General features: G+C 56.0%; 5 protein-coding genes across 5 annotated transcripts; all 5 read left to right on the forward strand.

Moving 5' to 3' along the window:
* Window positions 1-8798: 8798 nt before the first annotated feature.
* Window positions 8799-10082, forward strand: LINJ_34_2580 (methyltransferase-like protein; the record flags this gene model as incomplete). Its single annotated transcript, XM_001468583.1, has 1 exon — window positions 8799-10082. One exon carries the CDS (start codon window positions 8799-8801, stop codon window positions 10080-10082), a length of 1284 nt encoding a protein of 427 aa, XP_001468620.1.
* Window positions 10083-11081: 999 nt separating this feature from the next.
* LINJ_34_2590 (conserved hypothetical protein) lies at window positions 11082-11987 on the forward strand (the record flags this gene model as incomplete). Its single annotated transcript, XM_001468584.1, has 1 exon — window positions 11082-11987. One exon carries the CDS (start codon window positions 11082-11084, stop codon window positions 11985-11987), a length of 906 nt encoding a protein of 301 aa, XP_001468621.1.
* Window positions 11988-14582: 2595 nt separating this feature from the next.
* On the forward strand, window positions 14583-15614 carry LINJ_34_2600 (conserved hypothetical protein; the record flags this gene model as incomplete). The annotated part of the gene is made up of 1 exon (XM_001468585.1): window positions 14583-15614. One exon carries the CDS (start codon window positions 14583-14585, stop codon window positions 15612-15614), a length of 1032 nt encoding a protein of 343 aa, XP_001468622.1.
* Window positions 15615-19669: 4055 nt separating this feature from the next.
* LINJ_34_2610 (calcineurin-like phosphoesterase-like protein) lies at window positions 19670-21553 on the forward strand (the record flags this gene model as incomplete). Its single annotated transcript, XM_001468586.1, has 1 exon — window positions 19670-21553. One exon carries the CDS (start codon window positions 19670-19672, stop codon window positions 21551-21553), a length of 1884 nt encoding a protein of 627 aa, XP_001468623.1.
* Window positions 21554-23786: 2233 nt separating this feature from the next.
* LINJ_34_2620 (putative 40S ribosomal protein S19 protein) lies at window positions 23787-24326 on the forward strand (the record flags this gene model as incomplete). The annotated part of the gene is made up of 1 exon (XM_001468587.1): window positions 23787-24326. One exon carries the CDS (start codon window positions 23787-23789, stop codon window positions 24324-24326), a length of 540 nt encoding a protein of 179 aa, XP_001468624.1.
* Between the last annotated feature and the right edge of the window lie 837 nt (window positions 24327-25163).

Here is a 25163-nt window from a genome sequence, read left to right on the forward strand (position 1 = left end):
AAAAACGAGAAATGGAGACACGTGAAAAAAAAAACAAAAAGGACACACAAACTCGAGAACACGGTCAAGCCACGTCTTGCTGCTTTTTGTTGTACTTCTGTTTTCTTTTTTTCCACCTTTTTTCTTGTGTCTTTTAGCACCATTTCTCCGGTCCTCTCGACGTCTCGCTCACCTCCATCGGACCTCTTTCGTCTCTTGACGGTGCTGGATCCGTTTTCCCTTTTGCGCTCCTTTTCTTTGAAACATTTTCTTGTGTTGGTTTGCTCGGCATCCTCTTTCTGTCTTTTTGTTCCGTTGTTGTGGTTGCGGCTTTGGAACTGCCCTTCTGAGTTTATCCCTTGTACCCCTCGGCCCCTCGCCTCCTGCCCCGCATGAGGTTTCCCTCATCAGCCGTCCTTCCACGAGCAGTGGCCGCTACACGCTATACACAGCACGAGTTCAGCCATGGCTCTCTCGCCGATATTTGACGCAGGAGGAGAAGAGCGATAATGGAGCGGCTTGGGGGCATGCAATGAAAGCTGAACTCTCCCTCTTCCCTCCCTCCTCCTCACGCTTACGTGGAATAGAGGTGCTTGTGTGTGTTTTCGTTTTTTTTTTCGCCTTTTTCGGTGCTTTTCGCTCATTAGCTTTATTCTTTTTTTTTTCCGCTGCTTTCACACTTGCCTCCTTTGACGAATGAGTTCGAACGCAGATTTTTCCCCGTTTTGGCAGTTCTTGCTTCTTCGTTTGCTCGACTTTCTTCAGCGTTTTTTTTTCTTCAAGTTTCCAAAAGGGAGTGCTTCACTTCTACTGGCTCCGCCTGTCGCCTCCCCCTCCCCGCCCAAACACTTCATTTCTCTGCGGCTAAAGGCAAAAAAAAAAAACAGGAACCAAACAGAGGGCTGGAAACTGCCGGGGCTGACGCATGTGTGTCTGTGCGTATGCATGCATGATCGTACGCTTCTATTTTTTCGGACACCTCTCTCTTTGTTTTTTTTTCCCCGAACCTCCTATCCGGACGCCTCCTCCATGTCCCATTCCACAGTTTTTTCCTTTCCCTCAGAGAGGAAGATTGGAGGAAAAGGAGGCGCTCCTTTTACAAGATTTGTTTTCACGCTTCTGCCGCCGCCCCCCTTTTTTTCTAATATGATGTCCCCCCTTCACAAACAAACAAAAAAGTGCGTTCGCCCTTTTTCCCCTCACAACGAAAAGCGTACTTGAAAAGTACAAGAAAAAAACAATTTATGATGTGCTCGGCATGCTGAATCCCCCCCTTCCCCCCGAAATGAGCTTTCTTCTGTCGGCGGACAAGCAGTGTCCGAACAAGTCTATCACAGGCACACAAACGAGGGAGTCGGTGGGCAAAAGCGCTGTGCTGAGGTGAGGCTGCATTTTTTTTTTGTTGTTCACTGCTGTGCTGTGACTCATGGTTTGTTTTTGTGTTTTTGCGTTGCGTGTCTGCTACGATGGGTCATTCATGCTGTCTGACGCGGAGTGATCAGACCACTCGCACGCACTGGAGAGGGATGGTGAGAGGCGAACCAACAACAGAAAGGCAAAGGTACACGAGATACGCACGTTCGCTCGCGGTTCCTGTTGTAGTCGTGCTCGAAGGCAATCACGACCAGCAAGTCCCCACCACCACCAACTAATACCACCCCTCGAAAAAGAACAGAACAAGCGCAGTGTCACTGCCGGTAGAGCTGCGGCACTTGAAGTACTTGATGTGGGGCGCATCGGCATACACCGAACGCGCATAACCGTCCCCTCTCACACACCAGCGATCTTCCTTTCACTTCTCGTTTTCGAATCTCACCTTCTGTGCTAGCTCGCGCCGTGACAAAGTGGTGTTCGTGGATGCGTCGCAGAAGTGCGTATATTCGCTTGTGTGCGTGTGTGTGTGTGTTGCACGTCCTTGCCGGCTTCATTTTGATGCGCGCGGTCCTTTTCTTGCTCGTCTCTCCCCCACGTCTCTCTCTATTCACGCTCCCACATTTGAACCGCATTCTGTTGTCTTTTTCTCTTTAGTCGGAGGTCTTCCGTGCGCGCTTTTCCTTGTGATTTGCTTTCTGTGCGCTCGTAAGTTGTTGTCGTTCGATGCTAGTCGTTGCCGTTCCTTTCGCGACCCCCCTCCCCCCATCCGCCTGCTCTTCCCCTGTTGTCCTCCTCCTCGTTGGTACTCTTTTCATTCCACCTTCTTTGTTTTCTCTCAGTGCGTCTTCTTTTTGAGCTCCATGTTTATCCCGTTGACCAGTACACACAACCATGACACTCTCCACGTCGCCCCCATCTTTTTGCTTGTTGTTTTCCCATCTTTCTGTATCTGTCTTCATCTCTCTCTTTTCTTTCTCTTACTCGCTCAGCCGAAAAACAGAAAAAGTTAGAGCTCACCACAGGAGCGCTGCTCTCTCTCCCCATTCTCTCTTCTTGTTCTCTTTCTCTCTTTCCGTATTGCCTTCCGTGCACCTTGTGTGGTCTTGGAGGGAGGAGAGAGGGACGGCTAGGAAGAGAGAGCGAAGGAAAAGAAGGGGGCAGGAGGGGACACTCGCTGGAAAGATATGAAGCAACGAAGAAAAAAGGGCACACATCCGCATACATAGATGTACGCAGACAAGTGCTTTCTTCATATTTCTTTTGCGCTTGTCTTGCTTCATCTCTTTTTTTTTCTTTTTGTTTTCGCTCTTTACTTGCAGTGAGCTATTTTTCCCGTTTATAACGTGAAGTATGCTTGCTCTCTTCTCCTCCGTCCTGTTTTGCGTTACCTCTTCTCTTTCACCTCTTTTCACTTCCCCCACCTCCTCCTTCCTTTCTGAAACAACGTCCGCATATTATGCTTTTCTTTTTTTTTGTTCTTGTTTGTCGGTACTTCTTCTTTCCGCGTTCTTTCTGCTCTCTGAGTGCGTGTTTTGTGTTGTTTCGTTTTCGCCCATCTTTTTTTTTTTTGGTTACGTCTATCCTCCTTCTATAACGGACTCTCTTTCTCCCTCTCTTCTCCCTCCCCCTTCCTCCCTCCCCTTTAGCTTCTTCCATTTCCCATGCTTTGCTTTTTTCTTCTGTTTCACTGGGTCTCCTCGCCCCACATTCCTTCCTTGTCTTGATTATACTCGATCTCTTCTTCCACCCTGTTTCTTCCCGTATAGCTTCTCTTCCTTTTCTTGTTCAAGCACGCGTTTGCCTCTCGTTTTTTTTTGCACTGCATTACTTTTTTCTTCTCGTGCGTATGCGTGCTTGACTCCTCCAACGTTGCACCCTCCACTTCCCTTTCTCACACGGAAACGCAAACGCGGCTGCTGTGCACCGTCACCTCCCTAAGAGAACGAGCACAAGCCGACTCCGGCAGTGAAGTCGTCGCTGCTATCCGTGATTGCACACCCACGCACATGAATACGCAGACACCGAAGGGAAGCGCAAAAAAAAAATGAATACCTCTTCCGCGAGTAGGTTTTCTCTATAGGACGAAAAATTATGCTCCTTTTTTCCTCTTTCAGGTACCCTGTGAGTCTATGTGGATGTGATGTGTGATGCGTGTAGGTTTTTCACATCCATATCTCCTACGTTGCTCTTTTACTATCTTGTCGAACTTCTTGCTCCATGCACGTTTATTGAAGAGGATGCGACCGGTGCCACACGTCTTCTTCTTTATATCTTTCAACTGACGAAGGCGCTGCCTCTTTTTCGTGTTCTCCGTGCTCTCGACGGAGCTTGGTCTTTTCTCCCTTGTTTCACTTCGCCTTTCTTCTAACTTTTTTTTCTTGTTCTGCCATCTCCAAGTTTCACCACGCCCACGCGTTCGCTTGCAACGGAAAGTCGCTCTCCTACTCTTACGGCCTCCACTGTTTTTCTCCCCTCTCCTTCTTTCCCTTCTCGGGTCATACGCTCCTCCCTTCGTCACGTGCCCTCCGCCGATAAAAAACGACAGCGATCTCCTCCTCTTCAGCCCCGTCCTCCCTTCTGTTGCTCCCCCTCAGTGACTTCACTCTGTTCCCTCGATTTTTGTTTTTTGAACGGTGGGATTTCGACGGCAGCGGTGCATATCTTTTGCTCTATTCGGTGCTTGTCAACTTCGCAGCTGTCACCTACTAGCGTAGAGAGAGAGGAGTGCGGTCTGGCCCGGGTTGGTGGCGGACACGAAGCGTGAAGCGAGAGGAAGGGTGGCGGGTCTCTTTTTTTGTTTTGTCGTTCTTAGCTGGATACACGTGCCTGCGCTTGCGAGAGACGGCGGCGGTAGGGGACGAAGGCGGAGCACACACGACGCATGCAGAGTGGCTATGAGAAGGTGATCAAAGGATGGTCATGAGGGGAACAGAGGCGGTGGCAACCGTGAAAGCAACAGCAGAGGGAATAAACCGGATACACACGTACGGCGTAGAAGGAAGAGTTCGAATGAGTCCTTGTTTTTCGATCATCAAGACCGTGCGCCTCCTCCGTTTTCTCCCTTCTGCATCACGTTCCTGCCTCTTTTGCTGTCTGCCTGCTCGCGCGTCTCTCTTGAATCCTTCCCTTCTGCTCCCCCTGAGGCAACGCAGCCTTCACCTTTTTTTTGTCGTCACGTGTATTACACGATCTCTCTCTCTCTCTCGTTCTCTCAGAGGCACTGCAGCGCCCGTCAAGCATGAGATCTCCTAGTTTTCGTTTTTCATCGCTTCTGTTTTTGTGTGGTTGCTTTCCCTCATCTCTCGCACACACACACACACACGCACACGTTTGGCTGCTTGTCTTTGACGAGCGCTTTCATTTTTTTTTTCTTTGCCATTCACTCGTTTTTGCCTTGCCTTCGTTTGGCGATGGCGCCGTCTCCTTTACGCTCCACTCTCCCTCGATAATTTTCTGTTTGTGCTGTTTTCGCTCCTTTCCGTGCTCCTGTGTGCTCCACGGCGCGAGCCGGCTCACTGCCGACCTTGAGCAGAGATGTGGCTCGGTGCTGCCATCGACGACCCACGCACCGTTGTAAACCTTCCACACAGCGGACCGGAAAATGTACCGTGCCCTTATGGACAAATCGGCCTGCAAAGGCCGTGCCCACCACGGCGGCGCAGAAGCGAGGACGCGCGGGCTTCAGAGAACCGTGCTGGCTCCGACATCACAAAAACCCGAAAGCCCATCACGGAGGGAAGGCAGGGACCGCACATGCCGTTTCACCCGCAACAAACGCCGCCACGCAGACGCACACCTGCAACGTGCTTATCACGAATGCGGTGAACTTCATGACTAGACTCGCAGCCAAGATTACCAGGAAAGCCGTCTTATCTGCTGGAGGCCTTTCTAAGACCGTTCTCAACTCTGTAACTGGCACTGTCGAAGGCCGCTCTTGAGAAGGTACTCTGTGGGTTGCGCGAACACCGCCCCCTTGCATCTGTGTTCAAAAAGCTCCAAAATGCGGATCTCGAGGACTGCGCACAGTTCTCGACGCTCTCTCACCCCCTGGGACCCTAGACTTTCAACACGGATTCCAGGATATCCATGCCCCCCACCCCCTTGCACACTGCGCACACCAGCAATCAGGCGAAGCAACCGCTAAGGTAATATTTCGAAAAAGAAAAACAACCATTGGGGGCCGTTTCCACTTTCTTTTTTTTTTTGCTTTTTGCTCCCGTCGTCCTGATGACGGCGGACACGCCCATGTGCGTGGTATCCCAGACTGCAGTGCAGCCCCCCCCCTCCCCTCCCCCCACACCACCAGCTCTCTCCGCGTGGGGAGAAGCCGAGCGGCACCCCTCCCCTCTCCTCTATCGGCCTGCCCATGCCGAACCGCTTGTGGCGCTGACAGGGTCAGGGCGATGTATCGCTACCCCTGCCAGCGGCCAGGTGCTGCATCGGCGTGGCATCGCTGCGGCCTGCGACAGTGCACCGGTCTGACCCGTCCATATGATGGGGGAAGTGCCAGCGCAATGCGAAGATGTCTCACCCGGGCCTCACTGCCGACTGGTGTGGGGAGCCGGAGCCCCCCTCCCGAGGGGGCCGCACCAGGGGTGGCGGCCTGCATGGTGGGAGGAGCTGCTGTGAGGCGGCCTGTGAGGCGGGGTGGGTGGGTGGCGTTTGAGGGCAGGGGCCGTGCTCTCAGATGGCTGAGTCGGCACCTCGCTGCAAGGTGCGTGTGCCTAGGGCCGCCATCGCCCCACGCGATGGAGGGCGTGTGACAGGGCCGGGGGTGGAGTGGAGCCCGAACTCATGTTGTATGGCAGAGAATAGACGCATTGAGGCGAAGAAGAATTCCCTCTTTTCGGCTTTGTGCCGTGCTGGGGCTCTCCTTTAGTGCAGCGGATTCATCATTTTTTTTTTCTGTGCTCGTTTTGGTTTGTGTTTGTGTTTTCTGTAGGGAAATGTGTATTAGTAGTGTAGTAAGGTGTTTTGCATCTCCTTGTCTCTTTTCTCTCTTGGTGCGCTGTCGTCATGGCCGACCTGTTCTGTGTTGTATTGTGTCGGCGAAAACCATTGCTCTCCCTCTTTGGCCCATCGCTCTCCGGTGCTTTTTTTCCTGGGTCCTATTCACATGCGCTTTTCTTTGTCTGATCCGCGCAACGAACTTCCGACCTTGCTGGATTGAATTTGGGCAGGAGAGGACATGCGCACGTGAGAGAGCCCGTTATCTGTGTATGGTGAGGCTGTCTGTTTATGCTTTTATCTGCGTCTCATCCTCTTGCACGTATCTTCACGTTGCTCAGAGCTGCGTCTCTTCCGTTTCTTTATGTGCGACGAACGCGTCTCCACCATTCTCTTACACGACGTCACCACCTCCTTCACTTTTCTCCGTTCCGATGTCACTCTCCCGCTCTTTTTATTCTCTCCTGTAAGTAGTTCTTTTTTTTTCTTATGCTCCGTTTGTGCTTCCCTATCCTTGTCTTCTACCATGCTTTCTTTGAATACACTCATCTCTCGTGTTTGTGTTTCGCTAGGATTTTTATCGAGGATAAACCGGTGCCATGCCGTCTGCATGACGCACCACACCGACTACCCCGTAGATCTCTCCCCACCGCCTTCATATCTGCATGGTGGCACCGCAACGGGTAGCGAACACGACAAGAGCGTGACAGCGGAAACAGACAGAGATGCACCAAAAACAGCCGTGTCTTTTTTTTTCCCGGTATACGATGAGGCTGCTGTGCTACGCTGTCCACTCGTTCTGTCTGTTGATGTCCGTATATGCATACGGAGGTGCTTTTTTTTGTTTTTGTGGTTTGTTTTTGTGCTTCTTTGCAGCTGCTGTTCTGTGTGTGCGGTGCCTCCCAGTCGCTTTACTCTGTTCTCATATTTTCTCCAGCTGTTTCTCTCGCTCTCCATGTTTTCCTTCGAAGCCGGTTTTGCTTCTCTCTGTCTTGCATGACTGCTCTGCGACCTCCTCGCCCCTCGCTTTCATACTCCTCGTGTAACTTTCTCTCTTTCGCTCGCGGTCTGTATATGCCTGTATGTGTGAAGGCTTTTTCTGGAACGGTGTCACAACCGCAGTAACATGCGCACTCGCAGAGCAGGAAAGGAGAGAGGAGGGCAAGACAGGCAAAAAGGCGGGAGCACTCAACAACAACAAAACAGAAGGTACGAACATGGGACGCGGGAGGAATAGAAGAGAACATGGGCAAACCAGCACACAAAACAGAAAAAAAGGAAAGCGCCATAATCACTACAATCACACGGAGAGGGATATACATATATGTATGTATAGGAAGCGGGAGACAGACAAGGATAAAAGGACCTCGTGTTTGTCAACGCCTGTGCCTGAATGCGTATGAGCACGTTTCCGTAAAGTTGCTGGCGGAGTTGCTTTTTTTTTCTTGTTCTTTCTTTTTACTGTTTCGAAAATTTTTTATTGTATTTTTGGCTCATACGGGTGACCGTGATAGAGTGCAGAGTAGAGTTGTAGATCTCATCATTGACGACGCCCCTACTCCCACGGCTACCGATATATATATATATATGTATGGTTGTGCTACCTTGCTCATGCCGCCTACGGACCTCTCTTTTTTCTTTGCTTTTCCGTGTGCGTGTCGGTGTGTGTGCTGATCGCTTTTGCCTCTTCTCTCCTTCTCTTTACGGGCAAGGGGTGTGGCAGTAGCCAATGCCAGCTGCATGGCTCTCTCTCTATCCTAAGAGGACATGAATAGAAACGGTTATGATATACGCCGAGAAGGAAGGAGGAATGTAACAGCAGCCCTGACGAAAAGTGAGCGAAGGATAGAGCTTGGGTCGCGTCCCTTCTGAACGGATGGGTAGTGGCAAAGTGGACAGGTGAGGCTCCTCGGGCCTCTTTCGCCTCCTTTTTCCGCTGCTCCTCTCTTCACTACTTCCACTTTTTCATGTGGTGTGCTGATGGTCACATGTGGCTTCGTTCGCATGACTCCTCCACGCTCAGCTCGCTTTTTTTTGGAGGGGGTACGGTGCGTGGGATCCGCGCGGATGAGGGAAGGACGCCACCGATGCTGTTTGGACAGGACTCTTCCGTCCTTCTTCCCTTCATCGGCTTGTGTCGGGCGTCGATGAGGGCTTTTGAATCCTCCTCTACGCCTGCTATCACGTGTGATCGGGATCGATACGTACCATCGCACTTCCTTGTTCTTCACACCTTACTCTTGATTTTGTGGCCTCCCCCGTTCTCAACCCTTTTTCCTTCCCATCGCCTTGGCGCCCCCCTCGCAGGCGCGACTCTCCCTCTCAGGGGTAGGCCGTACCACCACAGGTCTCGCTTGCGCTTTTTGCGGTTGTTTCGTGCGGTCCCGTGCACGCGTGGTGTTTCCACTGACTCTCAGCACCCCGCAGCAAGAAAAAGGCAGGTACACCAGGAACAGGTCCATCTGTAAGCCTTGTACGCAGAAGAAGAGATACCAAGGATGCCGGCCCCACGCCCAGAGCTGGAGAACCCGCCGGAGGTGTTCTACAACGCCTCCGAGGCACGGAGGTACACTGTGAGCACACGTGTGCGCAAGATTCAGCGGGACATGACTCTGCGCGCTCTGGAGCTGCTCAACCTGCCAAAAGACGACGCGGCGGCAGCCACTGGCGTGAATTGCTCGGCCCTGCTGCTCGACATAGGCAGCGGTAGCGGCTTGAGCGGGGACGTCCTCACGGAACAAGGTCACGTGTGGATGGGCGTCGATATCAGTCGTGACATGCTGCGCATTGCCAAGGAGGATGAGCTGCATTACTACGACGTGGGCGCGGCACAAAAGTCGGCAGAGGCGGAGGAGGCGTACCAGACAAGCAGTAGCAATGCCCGCTTCGATACCAGCCATGTGAAGTGGGGCCTCATCACTTCTGAGGATGACCAAGAGGAGGTAAGCGAGTCGGAAGGGGGAAAAGGCGTCGACGGAGATGATGATGACGTCGCGAGCGGTGACTTGGCTAGCAGTGCAGCCGCAGGTAACGGCGCGGGTGGCGCGGCGTCAGGACCGCGCATGGTGGAGGTGCTTCAGAACGACATTGGCGTCGGGCTGCCGTTTCGTCCTGGTACGTTCGACGGCTGCATCTCTATCTCGGTGCTGCAGTGGCTGTGCCACAGCACCAAGAAGGGCGAGGTGCCACAACGGAGGCTGATGGCGCTCTTTCAGTCTCTCTACAACGCGCTGCGTCGCGGCGCAAAGGCTATCTTTCAGTTTTACCCGAGCAACCCCGAGCAGGTGCACATCATTACGCGAGCTGCCATGAAGTGCGGCTTCGACGGCGGCGTCGTCGTCGATTTCCCGCACTCGGCGCGCGCCAAGAAGTACTACCTGGTGCTGCAGGCGGGCCAGGTGCAGGGCGGATTTGTGCCGCCGGCGGCCCTGACAGGCGAGGTGGAGGGCGACGGCGACGACGACGGCAGCGACGGCGACTCCGAATACGATGACGAGGAGTACTACGGCAGCGGAGAGGACGGCGACGACGACGACGACGACGACGGACTCCACAACCCGAACAGCCGCAAGCGTGTCCGCGTAGGAGGGCGGGACGCGCATCACGGCAAGCGCGCTCGAGCCTCCTCTGCGCACGGACAGAAGCGCCGTCGCAAGGACAACCGCCCCGTCACCGGCACGCGCGAGTGGGTGCTGCTCAAGAAAGAGGAGAGGCGCCGGCGGGGCTATCAGACCACCGCAGACTCCAAGTACACGATGCGACGTCGCAAGCCGCGGTTTTGAGCCGAGGAGAGGGATGGGGAAGGGCCGTCCTTGTCAGCGGGGGTGCGCTGCCCCGAAGAGTCGCGCGAAAGAGGGCGTTTTTGTTTTGTGGTCGACTTTATATAACGCCTATTTTGTTTTCCGTTGTTTAAAACGATTAACTGGCTCTGCGTTTCTTGTTCGCGCTGCACGCTAACAACCTGTGTGTGTGTGTTTGTGTCTGGAACACGGCCCGAGACACCTCTTCTCCCTAATCCGCAAGTGCTCGAGTCTGAGGCAGGGTGGGCTGGCGCGGAAACATCACCCGTGCTATCTAAGCGGCCTCCACCGCCGCGCAAACCAAGAAGGAAGCAGCACCACAATTATACCCTCGTCACCGGCACGAGGGCGAAAGAGAGACTGAGAGGGCATATCCGGACACACGCTGCACCATCTTTCGGCATTCTTCGTGTACGCGTGTCTTGCTTTTTTGTTGCTTCTCCCTCGTAGCCCATGTGTTGCATGGATGCCGTTTGCCGTTCGTTGTTTTCTTACTCGGCGTCTGCCCTGACTATGGGATGTGCTCGCGCCTTCTCGCCGTACGCCGTCTACGCGGATGCTTCAGCTTCCGCTGCGCGGAGGCGCTCGCGCAAACAAGGCACGTACTGTTGAGTACGCCGGCACGTCTCTCTCTTTTTTTTCGTGCGCATACGATACCTATGCGGCCGGTGTGGGGTTTTGTGCAACCTAATACACACACATACACACACGCGCTTGCCTTTTCGCCGCCCTGGTGTTCACGTTTTCATGCCGTCCATATTTTTCTTGTTTTCTTTCCCCCCTCTCTTCCTCTGCTTCTTGTGTGTCTCCTTCACGCAGCGTGTCCGCTCTGTAGCAGCCATCGAACTCTCCAAGCGCACCGCATCACGAAAGCACGTTCGTACACACGTGCACGCTCCTTCGCGAGAAACTAGTCCAGGCTCTTCGGTGTGCCTGTATACTCACCACGCTCATCTACTGCTCGACCCCTTCCTCCTACCAATGAACCCGGACGACGGGTCCGAGGCGGGCAGCATTGCCGAGCCGTTGCCGCAGGAGCAAATCACGATGCTGCTCAATGTGCAGGACTTCCAGGAGAAGGTTGCACAAGACCCGGCAAACCTGTGCTGCGTGATTGTGACGAGCACTTTATGCCGCCATTGCGGCATTCGCCGCATCCCGTACCCGAAGGTGGCTCATCCACACAGCAAGACCAGCAGCAATGAAGACGGCGAAAGCGAGGACGAGGATGCTGACACCGACAGCGATGACGGCTACGGCGACGAGGAGGACTCACAGGCCGATGGTGGCGCAGGGCACAGTGCCCGCGCTGGTCACTTTTACCGCGATATCGAGGAGCACCTCGTTCACAATCGCGACACAGCAACACAGCGGCGGCACACACGCTTTTTTCACGTCTGCGCGTGTATGGAGGAGGAAACATGCGTCGACTTTTTGATCGCTGCGGACCCTGCGTACAGCTTGCTCAACAAGCAGCCCACCGCGCACGAGATGGCGCTTCTGCATAAGAAGGCTCACCATCAGCTCAAGGAGCTCCTGAACTTGCTAGAGGTGCGTAGCACACCATCAATGCGCCTCTACCTTGCTGGGCAGCCGCTGCGGTACTCGGCGATGCTGTCGAGCTGCAATGACGCTGCCGCGCCGAAGGATGTGACCGAGGAGACAGATGTGTTGCAGGTCTCGGGGGCGAACTGGATCAAATGGTTTCAAGTGCTGCAAAACGCGGTGGTGGTGCGCAACGAGGTGATGCGGTCGTACGACACAGAGGAGCGGGAGAAGGCCCGGGCTGCGCGTGCGGAGGCGCGCCGGCAGGCCCGTCGTGAGCGTAGGAAGCAGGCAGCCGCGGACGAGGAGGAGGGGGACGAGGAGGGCGCAGAGGACGGCTAAAAGAAGCACAGGGTGCCCGGCCTGCAAAGGATGAAAGACGGGAAAGGACAGTGGCGCCCCACCTCCCCCGTTGCTGGGGAGACGGTAGACCCTCTCCCTCTCCTCTCAATCATTGGTGGAGCCTCTCCTTTTCTTCTCATGCAAGCTGACTTGTGACTTTTATGGACGCAGAGGCGTGAGTGTGTGTGTGTATGTGCGCGTCTTTGGCGGCCATGCAGTTATAGCGTCAAAAAGAAGAGGCCGCAAGATAGCAGATGTAGACTAGCCGATATGCGCAACTTCATGTTTGTCCGTGCGCGTGCGCGTCGGACGTTTTGTGTCGGCAAGTGTGTTGCCTGAGCAACACTGAACGAAGCAGAGAAAAGGGATAGCGCCCCTTTGAGGCGCACCACTCGCGCGTTTCCAGGGACAAACTAGATCAGGTAGACATGCAAGCCCAAACGCGTAGTCTGACGAGTGCAGAAACCCCCTGTAGTGGCACCTTTGCGGTGCGTCGCTGAAGGTGGTAGCGAAGAGGAGTGTTCACAAGGGAAGCGGACCATTGAAGAAGGCTGACACACTCCGTGCTCGCGTGAACACCCCTCAACAATGGCGCCATCGCAGGGGTATGGTGATGGCGTGTACATGCATTCCGTATCGTTCTGCTCCGCCTTCGAGAACCACCCCGGTTTCGTTCACTCCCTCTAATCCATTCTCAACGCTCTCCTCCCTGATTTTGGTTTCACATTCACTACCCCTTCTTGAAACGCTCACCCGCAATACAGCAGAGCAGACGAACTTGCATCTCCAAGTGCACCGGCTGCCAGCTACTCGTACTCTACGTCATGGACACGCAGCACCACCGCGGTCTCATAACAGGTCCTCTTTGCCGCTTCCTTTGGCCGTGGACTGCGGCGAGATCTGCCTTTTCCTTCCCTCTTTCCTAGGATCTCTACCGATTTGGTTCTTCCCAATTCCCATCCAGCCACGTTTGCAGTGACTTGCACCTCCGCTTTTGCGAGCCTGTTCGGTTGTTGTTATCTCCGCTTTCTCCGATCCCTGCATCTCTTCTTGTGTTCGTCTTCCTTGACGCCGGCGTCATCATCGATGACGGCGGACACGCCCATGTGCGTGGTATCCCAGACTGCAGTGCAGCCCCCCCCTCCCCTCCCCCCACACCACCAGCTCTCTCCGCGTGGGGAGAAGCCGAGCGGCACCCCTCCCCTCTCCTCTATCGGCCTGCCCATGCCGAACCGCTTGTGGCGCTGACAGGGTCAGGGCGATGTATCGCTACCCCTGCCAGCGGCCAGGTGCTGGATCGGCGAGGCATCGCTGCGGCCTGCGACAGTGCACCGGTCTGACCCGTCCATATGATGGGGGAAGTGCCAGCGCAATGCGAAGATGTCTCACCCGGGCCTCACTGCCGACTGGTGTGGGGAGCCGGAGCCCCCCTCCCGAGGGGGCCGCACCAGGGGTGGCGGCCTGCATGGTGGGAGGAGCTGCTGTGAGGCGGCCTGTGAGGCGGGGTGGGTGGGTGGCGTTTGAGGGCAGGGGCCGTGCTCTCAGATGGCTGAGTCGGCACCTCGCTGCAAGGTGCGTGTGCCTAGGGCCGCCATCGCCCCACGCGATGGAGGGCGTGTGACAGGGCCGGGGGTGGAGTGGAGCCCGAACTCATGTTGTATGGCAAAACGCACGCGCTACAATGAGATCCGCTGTCGAGGCGGAGCTCGTCTCTCTCATTTTCCCTCGCTGCTGAATCCCTTTTTTTGCTTCCCTCCTCCTCCCCCTCTCCCTCCCCCGGGTGAGCAACGCGATAACTCACCACCAGCACCACGATTGGCGCATCACCTGCGCACCGTGCCACGCTGAAGCACCCATAGCAACCTTAGCGTGCGCCAACACAACGAAGAGCAACGGCGGAGAGACACCGAATCGATCAGCTCCCTTCTACGACCATCACCACCCCAACAAAGAAGCGCACGGCGCACTGGCTTGCACCCTCTCTTCCGCCACGTCCCTACTAGCTGCTTTGCTTTTTTTTTTTAGCATCCTCTCTTCCATTTATCCGTCTTGGATACGTTCTTCTTTCTTGCTCGTGCGCCCGCGTCAGTTTTTCTGCGTCTCGGGCGTTTGTCGACGTCCGGTTGTGTCGCCGAAACGGTCTGTCTTCGCCATCTGTGTTGCCTTCCAGGTTATCTGGTCACTTGTGAGTTCTTTGACTTTTCTCTCTCTGCCTGTTGTCTCGCTTTCTCCCTAATCGCCGCGTTTCGCTTCCCTGATTTTCCTCGGTCGTTCCTCCTGCGGCGTGAGTGGTGGTTTTGCGTTTTCCCGTTCAGCTCTCTGTGTCTTCGGCACCTGCGCCTGCGCCTCTTTCGTTCCTCCTGGTTATAGCCCCGCTTCACTGTGCCGTCGCCTGGTACTCGATCTTTTTTCTCTATGCTAGTGCGTGCCCGTGTGAGGCGGACTCGCTTGACCTAAAAGACAAGTTCGAGTCCATCTTGGCTGGGGCTCTGAGCTGTACCAAGCTCTGCTATCACGCCCCCTTTTTTCAGGCTTCGGTAGAGGGAGAAGAACCTACCTGGCTCACACCCTTAGCTTTCTTCAGATGTGGCGCCGATGGTGAAGCAGTCTGCTGCACAAGTCCCTCTGCGCGTCCCTTCCACGCGAGTGCGCAACGAATTGCATTCTATCAATGCCGACGGAAAGCAAACGTGTTGTCCCAGCTTGAAGGTGATCGGTGCCGCTGCACGAAAACCTTCGGCTGCGCTAGCGGACGCACCGTTGCGCCGCAAGCGTGTCCCTGCTGTACCGACGACACCCAAGCGCGCAGGAGGGTGGAATGCTCCCTGGCAGCCCAGACGCGGTTCTTCTGGCATCACTCCAGATGAAGATAGTCGCAAAGCTCGCGAGCATCTCCGGCACTCGCCGCCTGGTAAGCGACGAGGTAATAGCATTGGACACCGCAGCCACAGCGCCGGCGCTTCGCGTCACGCTCAGCGCCCAGCGAGCGACATGGTCACTGTAGGGCTTCCACGCATGCACTCATCTCCACAGGCGGTGACGTCAGTACACGAAAATGGGCTGACCAGCGACGATCTCCTTCTTCTGTGCGGGGTCAAGCCTGGGTCCTCCAAGGCTCTCTGGTACACCACGATGCGCGCGCAGCTGGAGGCTCGCGCGCTCGCCACGGCAGCGGAGCAAAGCGACAGGGGCGACAGCGCGACTTCCAATAGACCGAGGACAGGGGTGGGCTCGTCTTCATCGTCGTCGCACTCGCTAACCCGCAGAGCTGACGCTAGCTCTGAACCGCTCGTGCTGCCAACGGCGCTTTTGCTTCTGACTGAGCCATCTGACCTGAATGCGCACACCATGGGCGCGCCAGAATCTGCTGCACAACAAAAAGGGAAGATACCACGTACCCGCTCGGGCGAGGACGACGCCGAGAAAGTAGAAGAGGACGACGGTGCCAGCAGCCTTGGTACCCGCTCCACTTCCCTCTGCTCTGAAAAGGTCGCTAACGCAAGTGTGACGCAAGGAGCGCCTAACGCGGTTCCGCTGGTCCCCCTCAAGAAACTGCGACTCTCGCCAAAGCAACTAACGCAGATGCGTGTTTCCGTTCTCTCTCTTCAGGCCCTCGCCGACTTGTGACGCATGCTGCTTATTCGACGTTGTATCCTTTCTTGCTTGTTTGAAATGGTGCTTCTTCCGTGATGGTGGAGCCCGCCTCCGTGCGTGATATATCTCAGTGCCCAGCGCCCACTCTGTATGGGGAGGAGCCAAGCACCCTGCAGGCCCGCCCTCGGGTACGGCCGGCGGGAGGGGGGAACCCTTGGTGTCGGCAGGACAGGCGTGGGGCTGGCGCTGTGCCGAAGAGACTTGCGGGCATGATGATGCCTGTACAAAGTCGCTACGAGCGGTGCCGACGGTTCAGCGAATATACGCATCCACCGACTGTGTTTTTTTGTTTTCGCGTGAGCTGCGATGTGGTGAGTGTGGGCCCGGCTCCGTGGCGAAGCTTCGATGCAGGCCTGCATTGTGCGAGAGACGCATTTCACCCTAGCAGGCCTGCGAGGCGTTTGATCTGCCGGGTTTGCAGGACTCCGGCGCAGCAAGAAAAAAGCGGCACGGCGCTGGCGTCTCCGTGCTCACGCAGAAGGACATATGCACAGGTGCGGGCTCTACTGCTCGATGTGAAAAGTCACCACACCGTATTAAATGGATGCGGCGGCTTTAGGCGACGGAGGGAGAGAGGCATGGCATGCAGGCAGAGCGCGCAGGGTGCCAGAGGGCCCTGACCTGCGGCTGGTCAGCTTCCTCCCTGAGCTCGTCCGGCATGCGCCTAAACTGCCCCCTGCTGCCTGCTCGACGGACGCTCACCGCCTCCGCCCTCCAGCACGACCCTGAAGGCGGCCCCCCTAGACCAAGGCATGCCGTGCACTCGGGTCGGTGCGGCGCCGATCGCGCAGCAGTTGTGCGAGGGTGTATGTGTGTGTGGGAAGGGGTAGAAAGACCACGTCAGGCGCATGGCCCGATGCAACGGGCGGCGTTTCGTCCTCGACGACGCGGATGCGGCAGCAGTGCAACCGTGGCGTGTGGGCTTTGGGTGCATATGTGTCGACGGGTTCGTGGTGGAATGACATGTCAAAGACAAAAAGCAAATGCTAAGGAGGTTGCTGTTTTTTTTTTTTTTCGCTGACGGGCTGAATGACGAGCTGAAACAACGGCGGATGCTGTCGTGCGGCACTCGCAAGCAAAAAAGGGGATGTTGAGGATGAGCGCGAGGAAATGCGAGGAAAATCAAAGAAGACCGCAAGGGGTGGTGCGCTTCTTGTTCCCGCTCCTGCGATGCAGCCTCACGTACTTGCTCTTATCTTGGCGACGACTTTTTTTTTCCGGCTACCCCAGTTTTGTTTTCTACCGCTTGTCGCGTTTCGTCCTTTTTTTTTACGCTTTGCTTCGTGCGGTGACGGCGTTTTCCAGTGGCGGCGCCATCCCAGCGTGTGCGAGGCTCTCTGTGAACTGGGCGGCTGTGCTGTTCTCGCGTATCGCGTTTCCGGTATACATGTGTGTATGGGTATTTGTATTTGCAGGGGTATGAAATTGCGTATGGGTTTTCTTTTTTTTTTCACCGGTTTCTGTCCTGTGTACCACTTTTCATTGCTCCTATTTCTGGTTTCTCTCTCATTGAACCCGTTCAAATGCCCGCTCGCCAAGAAGCGATGGACGAGCCACCGCTGCCGCTGCTCCTCGTTGCCTTCGCCTTACGCTAGCTTTGCGCGTGAATGGCTGTTGTCGCACTGTGAGGCCACGGGAGACGCATGCGCCCGGATCACTAATGTGGCGGAGGCGTTGATGTGTGCAGAGGTTGAAGGGCCAACCGATGGGCCGACTCGTCGGAGGCACATGTCTACTTTCCCGCGACGCGGCTGCGCAAGCAAAAAGCGCTGCCACCTTTGCTATCAACGCATTCTGCTGAACCTCTCTTGCCTCTTTCGTTCGACTCATCATCGGCACCTCTAACATCTCTCTGCTATCGTTTTGCTAATTCCTCTCCTCACCCTCCTTTCCATCTCCTCACACATCGCGTGACGATCGTAACGGACGGCTGGAAAGACGTGCACGGACACGTTCTCCTCGCCCTGCCGCAGGGCGAGCAGCACCCACAAGGACACCAACAGCAAAAAAAAAAACAATGAAAATGACGGAAGAGCCCCCCAAGAAACAGCAACGACACGAAACGAAGGAGAACGCGAGAAACACGTGTGTGGGTTAGTGACCTCTCTTTTCGTGGGTGCCACCTTTTCGTCGCTGGGCAAGCTGTTTGCTGTGGCTGCGATACCGTATTCTGTCTGCTTGTGTGTGTCTGTGTGCGAAGAGAACGACGTTGACTTTGATCGGCGACACTTGAACACCACGCGTTCTAGTTTTTTTCTTCTTCGCCAGCTGCGCATACAAACCAAGTCGCATACCCGTTGCCGCCACACGCACAGACACACCTTTCATTCCCCCCTCCTCCGCAGCTCTCGTGGAGACACTGCAGCGCTCCTTTTTATTTTGTGTGACTCTTTCGCGCGTCTTCCGCTTCGCGCATCGCTCAAAGTGCATGCGTAGGCGTACTTCTCCTTCCTCACATCTTTTCCGTTGTGTCTGCGCTTTCCTTCATCACCGACAAGCCCTGAGCGACTACAAAAACGCACGGAATAGCCGCAAGACAAAAAAGCGAAAAACAAAGGTGAGTGCTTCAGCACTTATATAGGTGGATGTTGAGTTTCGGGTTCTCCGTTCCTTCGCAAACGCTGGCTCGAAAAAAAAAACGCAAAACAACCACAAGACTGTACGGCTAAAGAGGGACTGATGTGACGGAGATTTTGCCGCCCTTTTTGTACCCCAGCGTTCTTCTGTGCCTGCGTGCATGTATTTGCGGACAGTGCCTCTTGTATCCCTTCTTCTCTGCCTCCTAGCCTGTGTTTTCCCTTCTTGCACCCCTGCGCTCTATGGCTTCCTTGCGCGCGCCGCTCTCTCTCTGAGAGCAATACGTCTCTCTCCGTTGGGTAACCTTCTTTGCATCCAAGTGAACCGCTCTCTCTAGTTTTTTCTGTTGCTGCTCTCCCTCCCCTTCTCCGTGTTGGTCCGTTCGGTTGTTGTTATCTCCGCTTTCTCCGATCCCTGCATCTCTTCTTGTGTTCGTCTTCCTTGACGCCGGCGTCATCATCGATGACGGCGGACACGCCCATGTGCGTGGTATCCCAGACTGCAGTGCAGCCCCCCCCCCCTCCCCTCCCCCCACACCACCAGCTCTCTCCGCGTGGGGAGAAGCCGAGCGGCACCCCTCCCCTCTCCTCTATCGGCCTGCCCATGCCGAACCGCTTGTGGCGCTGACAGGGTCAGGGCGATGTATCGCTACCCCTGCCAGCGGCCAGGTGCTGGATCGGCGTGGCATCGCTGCGGCCTGCGACAGTGCACCGGTCTGACCCGTCCATATGATGGGGGAAGTGCCAGCGCAATGCGAAGATGTCTCACCCGGGCCTCACTGCCGACTGGTGGGGGGAGCTGCTGTGAGGCGGCCTGTGAGGCGGGGTGGGTTGGTGGCGTTTGAGGGCAGGGGCCGTGCTCTCAGATGGCTGAGTCGGCACCTCGCTGCAAGGTGCGTGTGCCTAGGGCCGCCATCGCCCCACGCGATGGAGGGCGTGTGACAGGGCCGGGGGTGGAGTGGAGCCCGAACTCATGTTGTATGGCAGAGAAACGCGCACGCTGAAAAACAAAATGCCTTCATCTTACGCACGCCTCTTTTTCCTCCTCCCTGCGATCGATGTTTTTTATTCCTTGCCGATCATCAAAAAAGCTTTGGCGCTCTCTCGTCGTCGCCAAGCCGCGCGCCGATGGCACTCGGCGGCGCGCATCCTTTCTTTCCTCTTGATCGTACCTACCAACCTGTTTTTGTCCTCGTGGACGCATTCGCTACTAATCTTTTCGCTGAGCTGAGAAGTAAAGTGGCAAAGATAAGAGGAAACGAACGAAGAAAGAAAGCGGAGGCGGTGCGCGTGCGTGTGTGTGCTTGCTAATCAACGAGCTGAGCACGACCTAGTGCAGCCGCATGTGAAGCCGCTGCGGAGACTTTCGCAACACACGATCTGCTTCCATAAGGAGCGCAGAACACAGCTGATCGACACCGAGGATTACCTGCTGTCTGTATCAGTGCCAAGATGTCCGGGCTGGACAGTAGCGATGTGCTCTACTACCTGTATGACCCAAATCTGGTTCCCCCCGCGCGTGACAAATACATCCGAGTCATTTCAGAGCTCCTTGCCGGGTACTATGACTCTTCCTACGTGGACAAAATCGATATTATGGATATCTTGCGCGGCGGCGCGAGGGAGGCGGTGGAGCTGTGCGAGGACGCCAAGAGCGTCCTCTCAAAAGAACCCACGGTGCTTGGTCTTTGTGTGAGTGATGTGGACGATTTTGTCTTTGTAGGCGACATTCATGGGCAGTTCAACGACTTACTACACAGTGTTTTGTCAGTGCAGCTGTCCAGGTCTGCGCCAGTGTTGCGAAAGGGCACTAAGGTAGCTACACAGCCGACACAACGCATGGATGGCGAGGAAGACAGCGGTGAACGGAGCTCCACACTGCCCATCGTCGCGACCCCGACGCTGTCGCCACCCTTGGCACCTTCGCTCTCTAGCACCGCCATACCGCGCCACCACGACGACAGCGACGGCTTCGGGCGTGACGCGGGAAAGATCATACGGTTTTTGTTCCTCGGCGACTACGTTGACCGTGGCCCGCGCGGGCTGGAAGTCATTGTGCTCCTCCTGGCTCTCAAGATCGAGTACCCGCAGCATGTCTTTCTCCTGCGCGGTAATCATGAGGAGGCGCAGACTAACCGCCTGTACGGCTTCTTTGACGAGTGCAGAGCGAAGTTCTTTATGGTGCACCATGCCCGCGAACACATGTCTTACTTAGAGCCGGGGTGTGACGGTGCGTGCTCCTCCCTCATTCAGCGCTCGCCGACAAACGTTGCGAAGGAGGCGATAGGGGTGGAGTGCCACAATTCGCCTCCGCACTGTTTGCACCTCGATGGTGAGCGCGCCACCGATCTACGTGGCACCTCTGGCAGCAGCCGAGGCAACAACAGCAGCGCAGAGGTGCAGTCCCTCTTAGCCGATACAGATGCAGATGCGTGGATGTCGTTCAACGCCACCTTCTGCTGGCTCCCGCTGGCAGCCGTCGTTTGCTGCTGCGCGGGGTCCTTTTTCTGCACGCACGGGGGGCTGAGCCCCCCTCTGCGCCGCATTACCCAGCTGCATCGCCTCAAGCGCGAGACGTACGGCACCGGGCTGTGCGAGACAATCACACCGCCGCTGAGTGGCAGCTGCAGCGTAACGAGCAGTCCGGAGCGGTCACCTCGGGGCGTCTATGGCAGTCCTGCTTCAAAGCGGGAGCCGAACCAGATTATTGATGGCCTCCTCTGGTCCGACCCATCTGACCACGAGGCAGGATGTCAGGTAAACGTGCGCGGATGCGGCTACTCTTTCGGCGTAGACGTCACGCGTCGCTTTCTCGACGCCAACTGCGGTTACGCCGTCTCACAGACACCCTCGCTGCGGACGGAAGTGAACAAGGATGACGAGGAGAAGCGCTCGTGTCCCGGATCGGCTCCTCCGAGGAACGCTCAGCACGGCAGGTCTCAGCGCATGCACTTTATCATGCGCGCCCACCAGTGCGTCAATGCTGGTTTTCAGTGGACCCAGGAGGGATTGGTGGTGACGTTGTTCTCCGCCCCAAATTACTGCGGTATGAACGGCAACAAAGGCGCCATCGCGATGCTTCGCGGTGCGGCACAGGCTTCTGGTGAATCGATTCGGCTCGAATTCAAGGTGTACGACAGTTTCAAGTGTGCCTCGTTCACCGGCGGATCGAAGCTGACCCTCGGCAAGCCCGAGCACAAGAATAGCGGAAGCAGCCTTTCGGCGACTGGCGGCGCACAGCCACGCTGCCCAGCCTTTCCTCTGCGTGACCGCAACGTTGTGAACAATCCTATTTTGGAGGCATACTTTGGCAGCATTGCAAAGTCGGGCAACTGATGTGGCAGGGTGGGGCAGGTATCTGGTCATGCGTGCACGCGTGTACGTTTACGTGTGTGTCTGCCCACCATACCACTTGTTCAACAGGCCCCTGGTCATGTTCGGCGCATCCGACTCAACGGCCCGACTCGAAGTTGCCTGTGTTTCATGCAGTTGTGAGGTTCTGATCAGGCCAACGTTCGGGCGGATTCGCTTGTGACTGTATGTGCACCATGCGTCGAGAGGAGGACATGTGGGGTACCGGGTTTCACTAAGGCAAAAGGTTTGCTGTACGCGCGTTCCCCGCACCCTGGACTGCTGTTTGCCTGCTTGCTGCACATGCGCGAAGCGTGCGTGTGGGGCAGAGACTCTGTAGCGCGCACATCTGCGCTGTAGATGCACACTCCTTCTAATCCCCTTGGTTACGGCGTATCTCCGTACCAAAGCCGGCCACCCTAACGTGGTGCTACGGCTCAATTCCCCGCAATAGGGGACGCCAAGCGCCTGCAAACCTGCCTTTCGAGGTGGGCGAGTGCGGCGTAGGCTCCGGCAGGACAGGCCGTGAGTAGCGACGTGACCACGGTGGGGGCCTGGGCCACTTTTCATGTATGCGCTACCCCACTGCCGCTCGTGGTCACGCGCGGCGTCATCACCCACTCACGCGTCGGGTGATCGAGCGCTTCTTTTTCAGTTGTGCTCCGCTACCTATTGCTCACGATCTGGGTTGCTATTCCACGTATGGAAGCACCACCCGCAAGACCGCGCAGGCATCTTCATAGAGAATGGCGTACCTAGGATGCGGAAGCTCCGCCACCCAAAACGCCACAGCGCACGATATACCTCAGCACCCTCACCGGCACTGTCCCGCTCACCATCCATCTCAGCCGCGTCCAACGGGGTCGGTTATCTTGTAAAAGCCGCGCCTCGGGTGCGTGACCGCCACTGCGAGGAGTCCCCCAGACGTCTGCGGTGTTGCCCGAGTCTGGAAGAAGAACAACGTCGTCGCGGAATTGCCGACGCCAGCGCTGACAAGGTCGCCTTCGCCGCCTCCCACTCCATGTTTCTCTGCGAGCCATTCGGGCTGCCCGACCCTTTCCTGCCCCCGCCCGAGGAGACGCCCGACCCGTTCCCACCGCCGGTGCAGACCGTCCAAAGCGCCTCTCCCCCGTCGTTTCAAGATTATGCGCTGTCTCGGCTTCTCGCTCCGACTAGCGAGATGGGGCGCTGGCTGCCGGCGAAAGGAGCACGTGACCCATCGGAGAGAAGCTTTCACGCACAGGAAGCTGTGTCGCCGACCAAGGTGAAACACTCGGCTTAGGTTTCTGCGTGGGTGCGCACACGAAGAAGAGGTCGGCCAAGGGGCGTCGAGCAGTCACGGATCTTGGCTCATTACCGTAGCACTCGACGTGGTTGCTCCTGAAAGCAAAAATAAGTCCTCTATTTACCTATATATTCCGTGCCTGCTTCTACTAGGTCGTATGGAAGGAGTGCTTGTGCACCTCACGTGCCCCCCACCCCACTCCCTTTTCCAACGGACGCAACGGTTTCTCTTTGCTTTTTTTTTATTCGGATCTCTCCTACCAGTGGACTCGACATTTGTGTACATCGGGTGGTGTTTGTTTGTGTCTCTCGTTACATGTATATGTACATGTACACACATATATATATATATATCTGGATAAGTCAAGCTTCTGCATTCACACACACAAAAAGCGATGCAAAGGCACTGCTTTTTTGCCCCCCCCCTCTGAGGTGTTGGTGCTAGTTGAAGTGCACGCTTCTTGAACGTGCTGGCGGTTTTTTCCGTTCTGTTTTTCTTTCGGTGTGGGTTCGTGACGGTATGCCAGGTAGGTAGAATTCTCTGTCGTTCTTTGCTGTGTCTTGAAGGTCGCATGGGAGAGGCAACTCACCCCACTCTCCTCCACCCGCTCCACGCATGCGCTGTTCCGCAGTGTAAAAGACTGTACATTTTCCAGGCTCACCTCTGCATCATGTTCTAGCTGCGTGTACAAGAGAGAGGGAAGGCATGATTCCTTCAGGGAGTCGTCCTTGTCGCTCTTGCAGCGCTGTTGGTATTTATGACGATTGGCAATCTGCGTGTGTGCGTGCACGTGCTTGAGCATTGCCCTCTGACCATTCCTGCTGTCCTCACCCCTCTTAACCTCGCGCTCGCGCTCCGTCCTCTCGCTGTCTTTTGCACAAATCCCTGCCCACGCACGTACACCCGTAATTCACCGAAACTCACACATCACTCATGTACTCGCCGGCTCGCATGTCTTTCATCAGAAGGGTGACAAATCCATCTTGCATCATGGCTGCTCTGAAGAACAAGATCCACCGCATCGGCAAGAGGAAGGGCGCGACCCTGAAGGACGTCAGCGCCTGGCGCTGGATCAAGACGGCGGCGCGCCACTTCAAACAGGAGGGCAAGATCTTTGTGCCGAACTGCACCGAGATCATGAAGAGCTCTCACGGCCGCGAGCGCGCGCCGCAGAACCCGGACTGGTACTACATCCGCTGCGCCGCCGTCCTGCGCGCCATCTACCTGCGCCCTGGCGTGGGTTACGGTGGCCTAAGCAAGCGCTTCGGCAACAAGAAGAACTACGGCAGCCGCCCCGAGCACACCGTGACCTCCTCTACCGGTCCCCTCCACTGGGCCTGCAAGTCGCTGACGAAGCTCGGCCTCGTGGAGCCTGGTGCGCAGTCTGGTCAGCGCCTGACCCGCAAGGGCCACAAGTTCGCTGACTCCCTGGCCTTCCAGGTTCAGATCCGCAAGTTTGGTGCCAGCAAGTAGGCTTATTCTTGGACGAACGTAGCCGCTCTGTCGCTTTCTCTTATCTCTCTATCACGCGTGCATGTGCGGCGAAGCAGCAGAGAGAGGGGGCGGGGGTGGGGGAGGGGCAAAGAAAAGTGAGGAGGGGTGCTCGCTCTCGTTTTCTTTGTGTCCCTCACCGCGTCTCGTTCGCCACGGGCACGCGCTAAAGGAGCGGGCGAGCGAGAGAGAGAGCCACGCGACAGCTTTGCCGGTTCGTCTGGCAAGTGCGCCGTGCTGACTGGTTCGCTCCTTTTTTTTGTCGTTTCGTGTTTTGCTTGATTTCGTATCATTTTTTTCCCCTGTTTTCCAAAGGCTGTTGCGATACAGTCTTCACAAGACCTTCAAACGAAAAGAGCCACAGCAAAGGGCGGAAGCGCTTGTGGCTGTATGACCGTCGACGTCGGATGTGTGGGGTTGCATCGATCAGAGCTGGCGTTGTTATCGAGAGTCGTGATCGCCCATGCGGGGTACTCGAAGGGTGTCGCGGACTATGCGGGAATTCAGCCTGATAAGGCAGGTGTCACTCAGCATCCCATTGTCTGCTGTGGTGAACTCTTTCGTTACCCAGCCCTCTCCTCTTTCCTTCTCTGCCAGCGTGCAGCAGGTGTCTATCTGAAGTGCTGCTCTCATGAGGCGAGCAGCGACAACCAAACAGGAATTCGCTTCTCTGCTGTCAACCTCTCTGCACTGCTAGCACCCTCTTTCCTTTCTTTGTCACCCGAATCTACTGGGTGCAATTTTCCTGTCCTGCGACTACTTTTACTCTGTGCGGCGATGCGTCTGAACGCACGCACCATCGACACACACACACACACT

Source organism: Leishmania infantum, chromosome 34 (assembly GCF_000002875.2).
Source record: "Leishmania infantum JPCM5 genome chromosome 34".
Taxonomy (NCBI): Eukaryota; Euglenozoa; class Kinetoplastea; order Trypanosomatida; family Trypanosomatidae; genus Leishmania; species Leishmania infantum.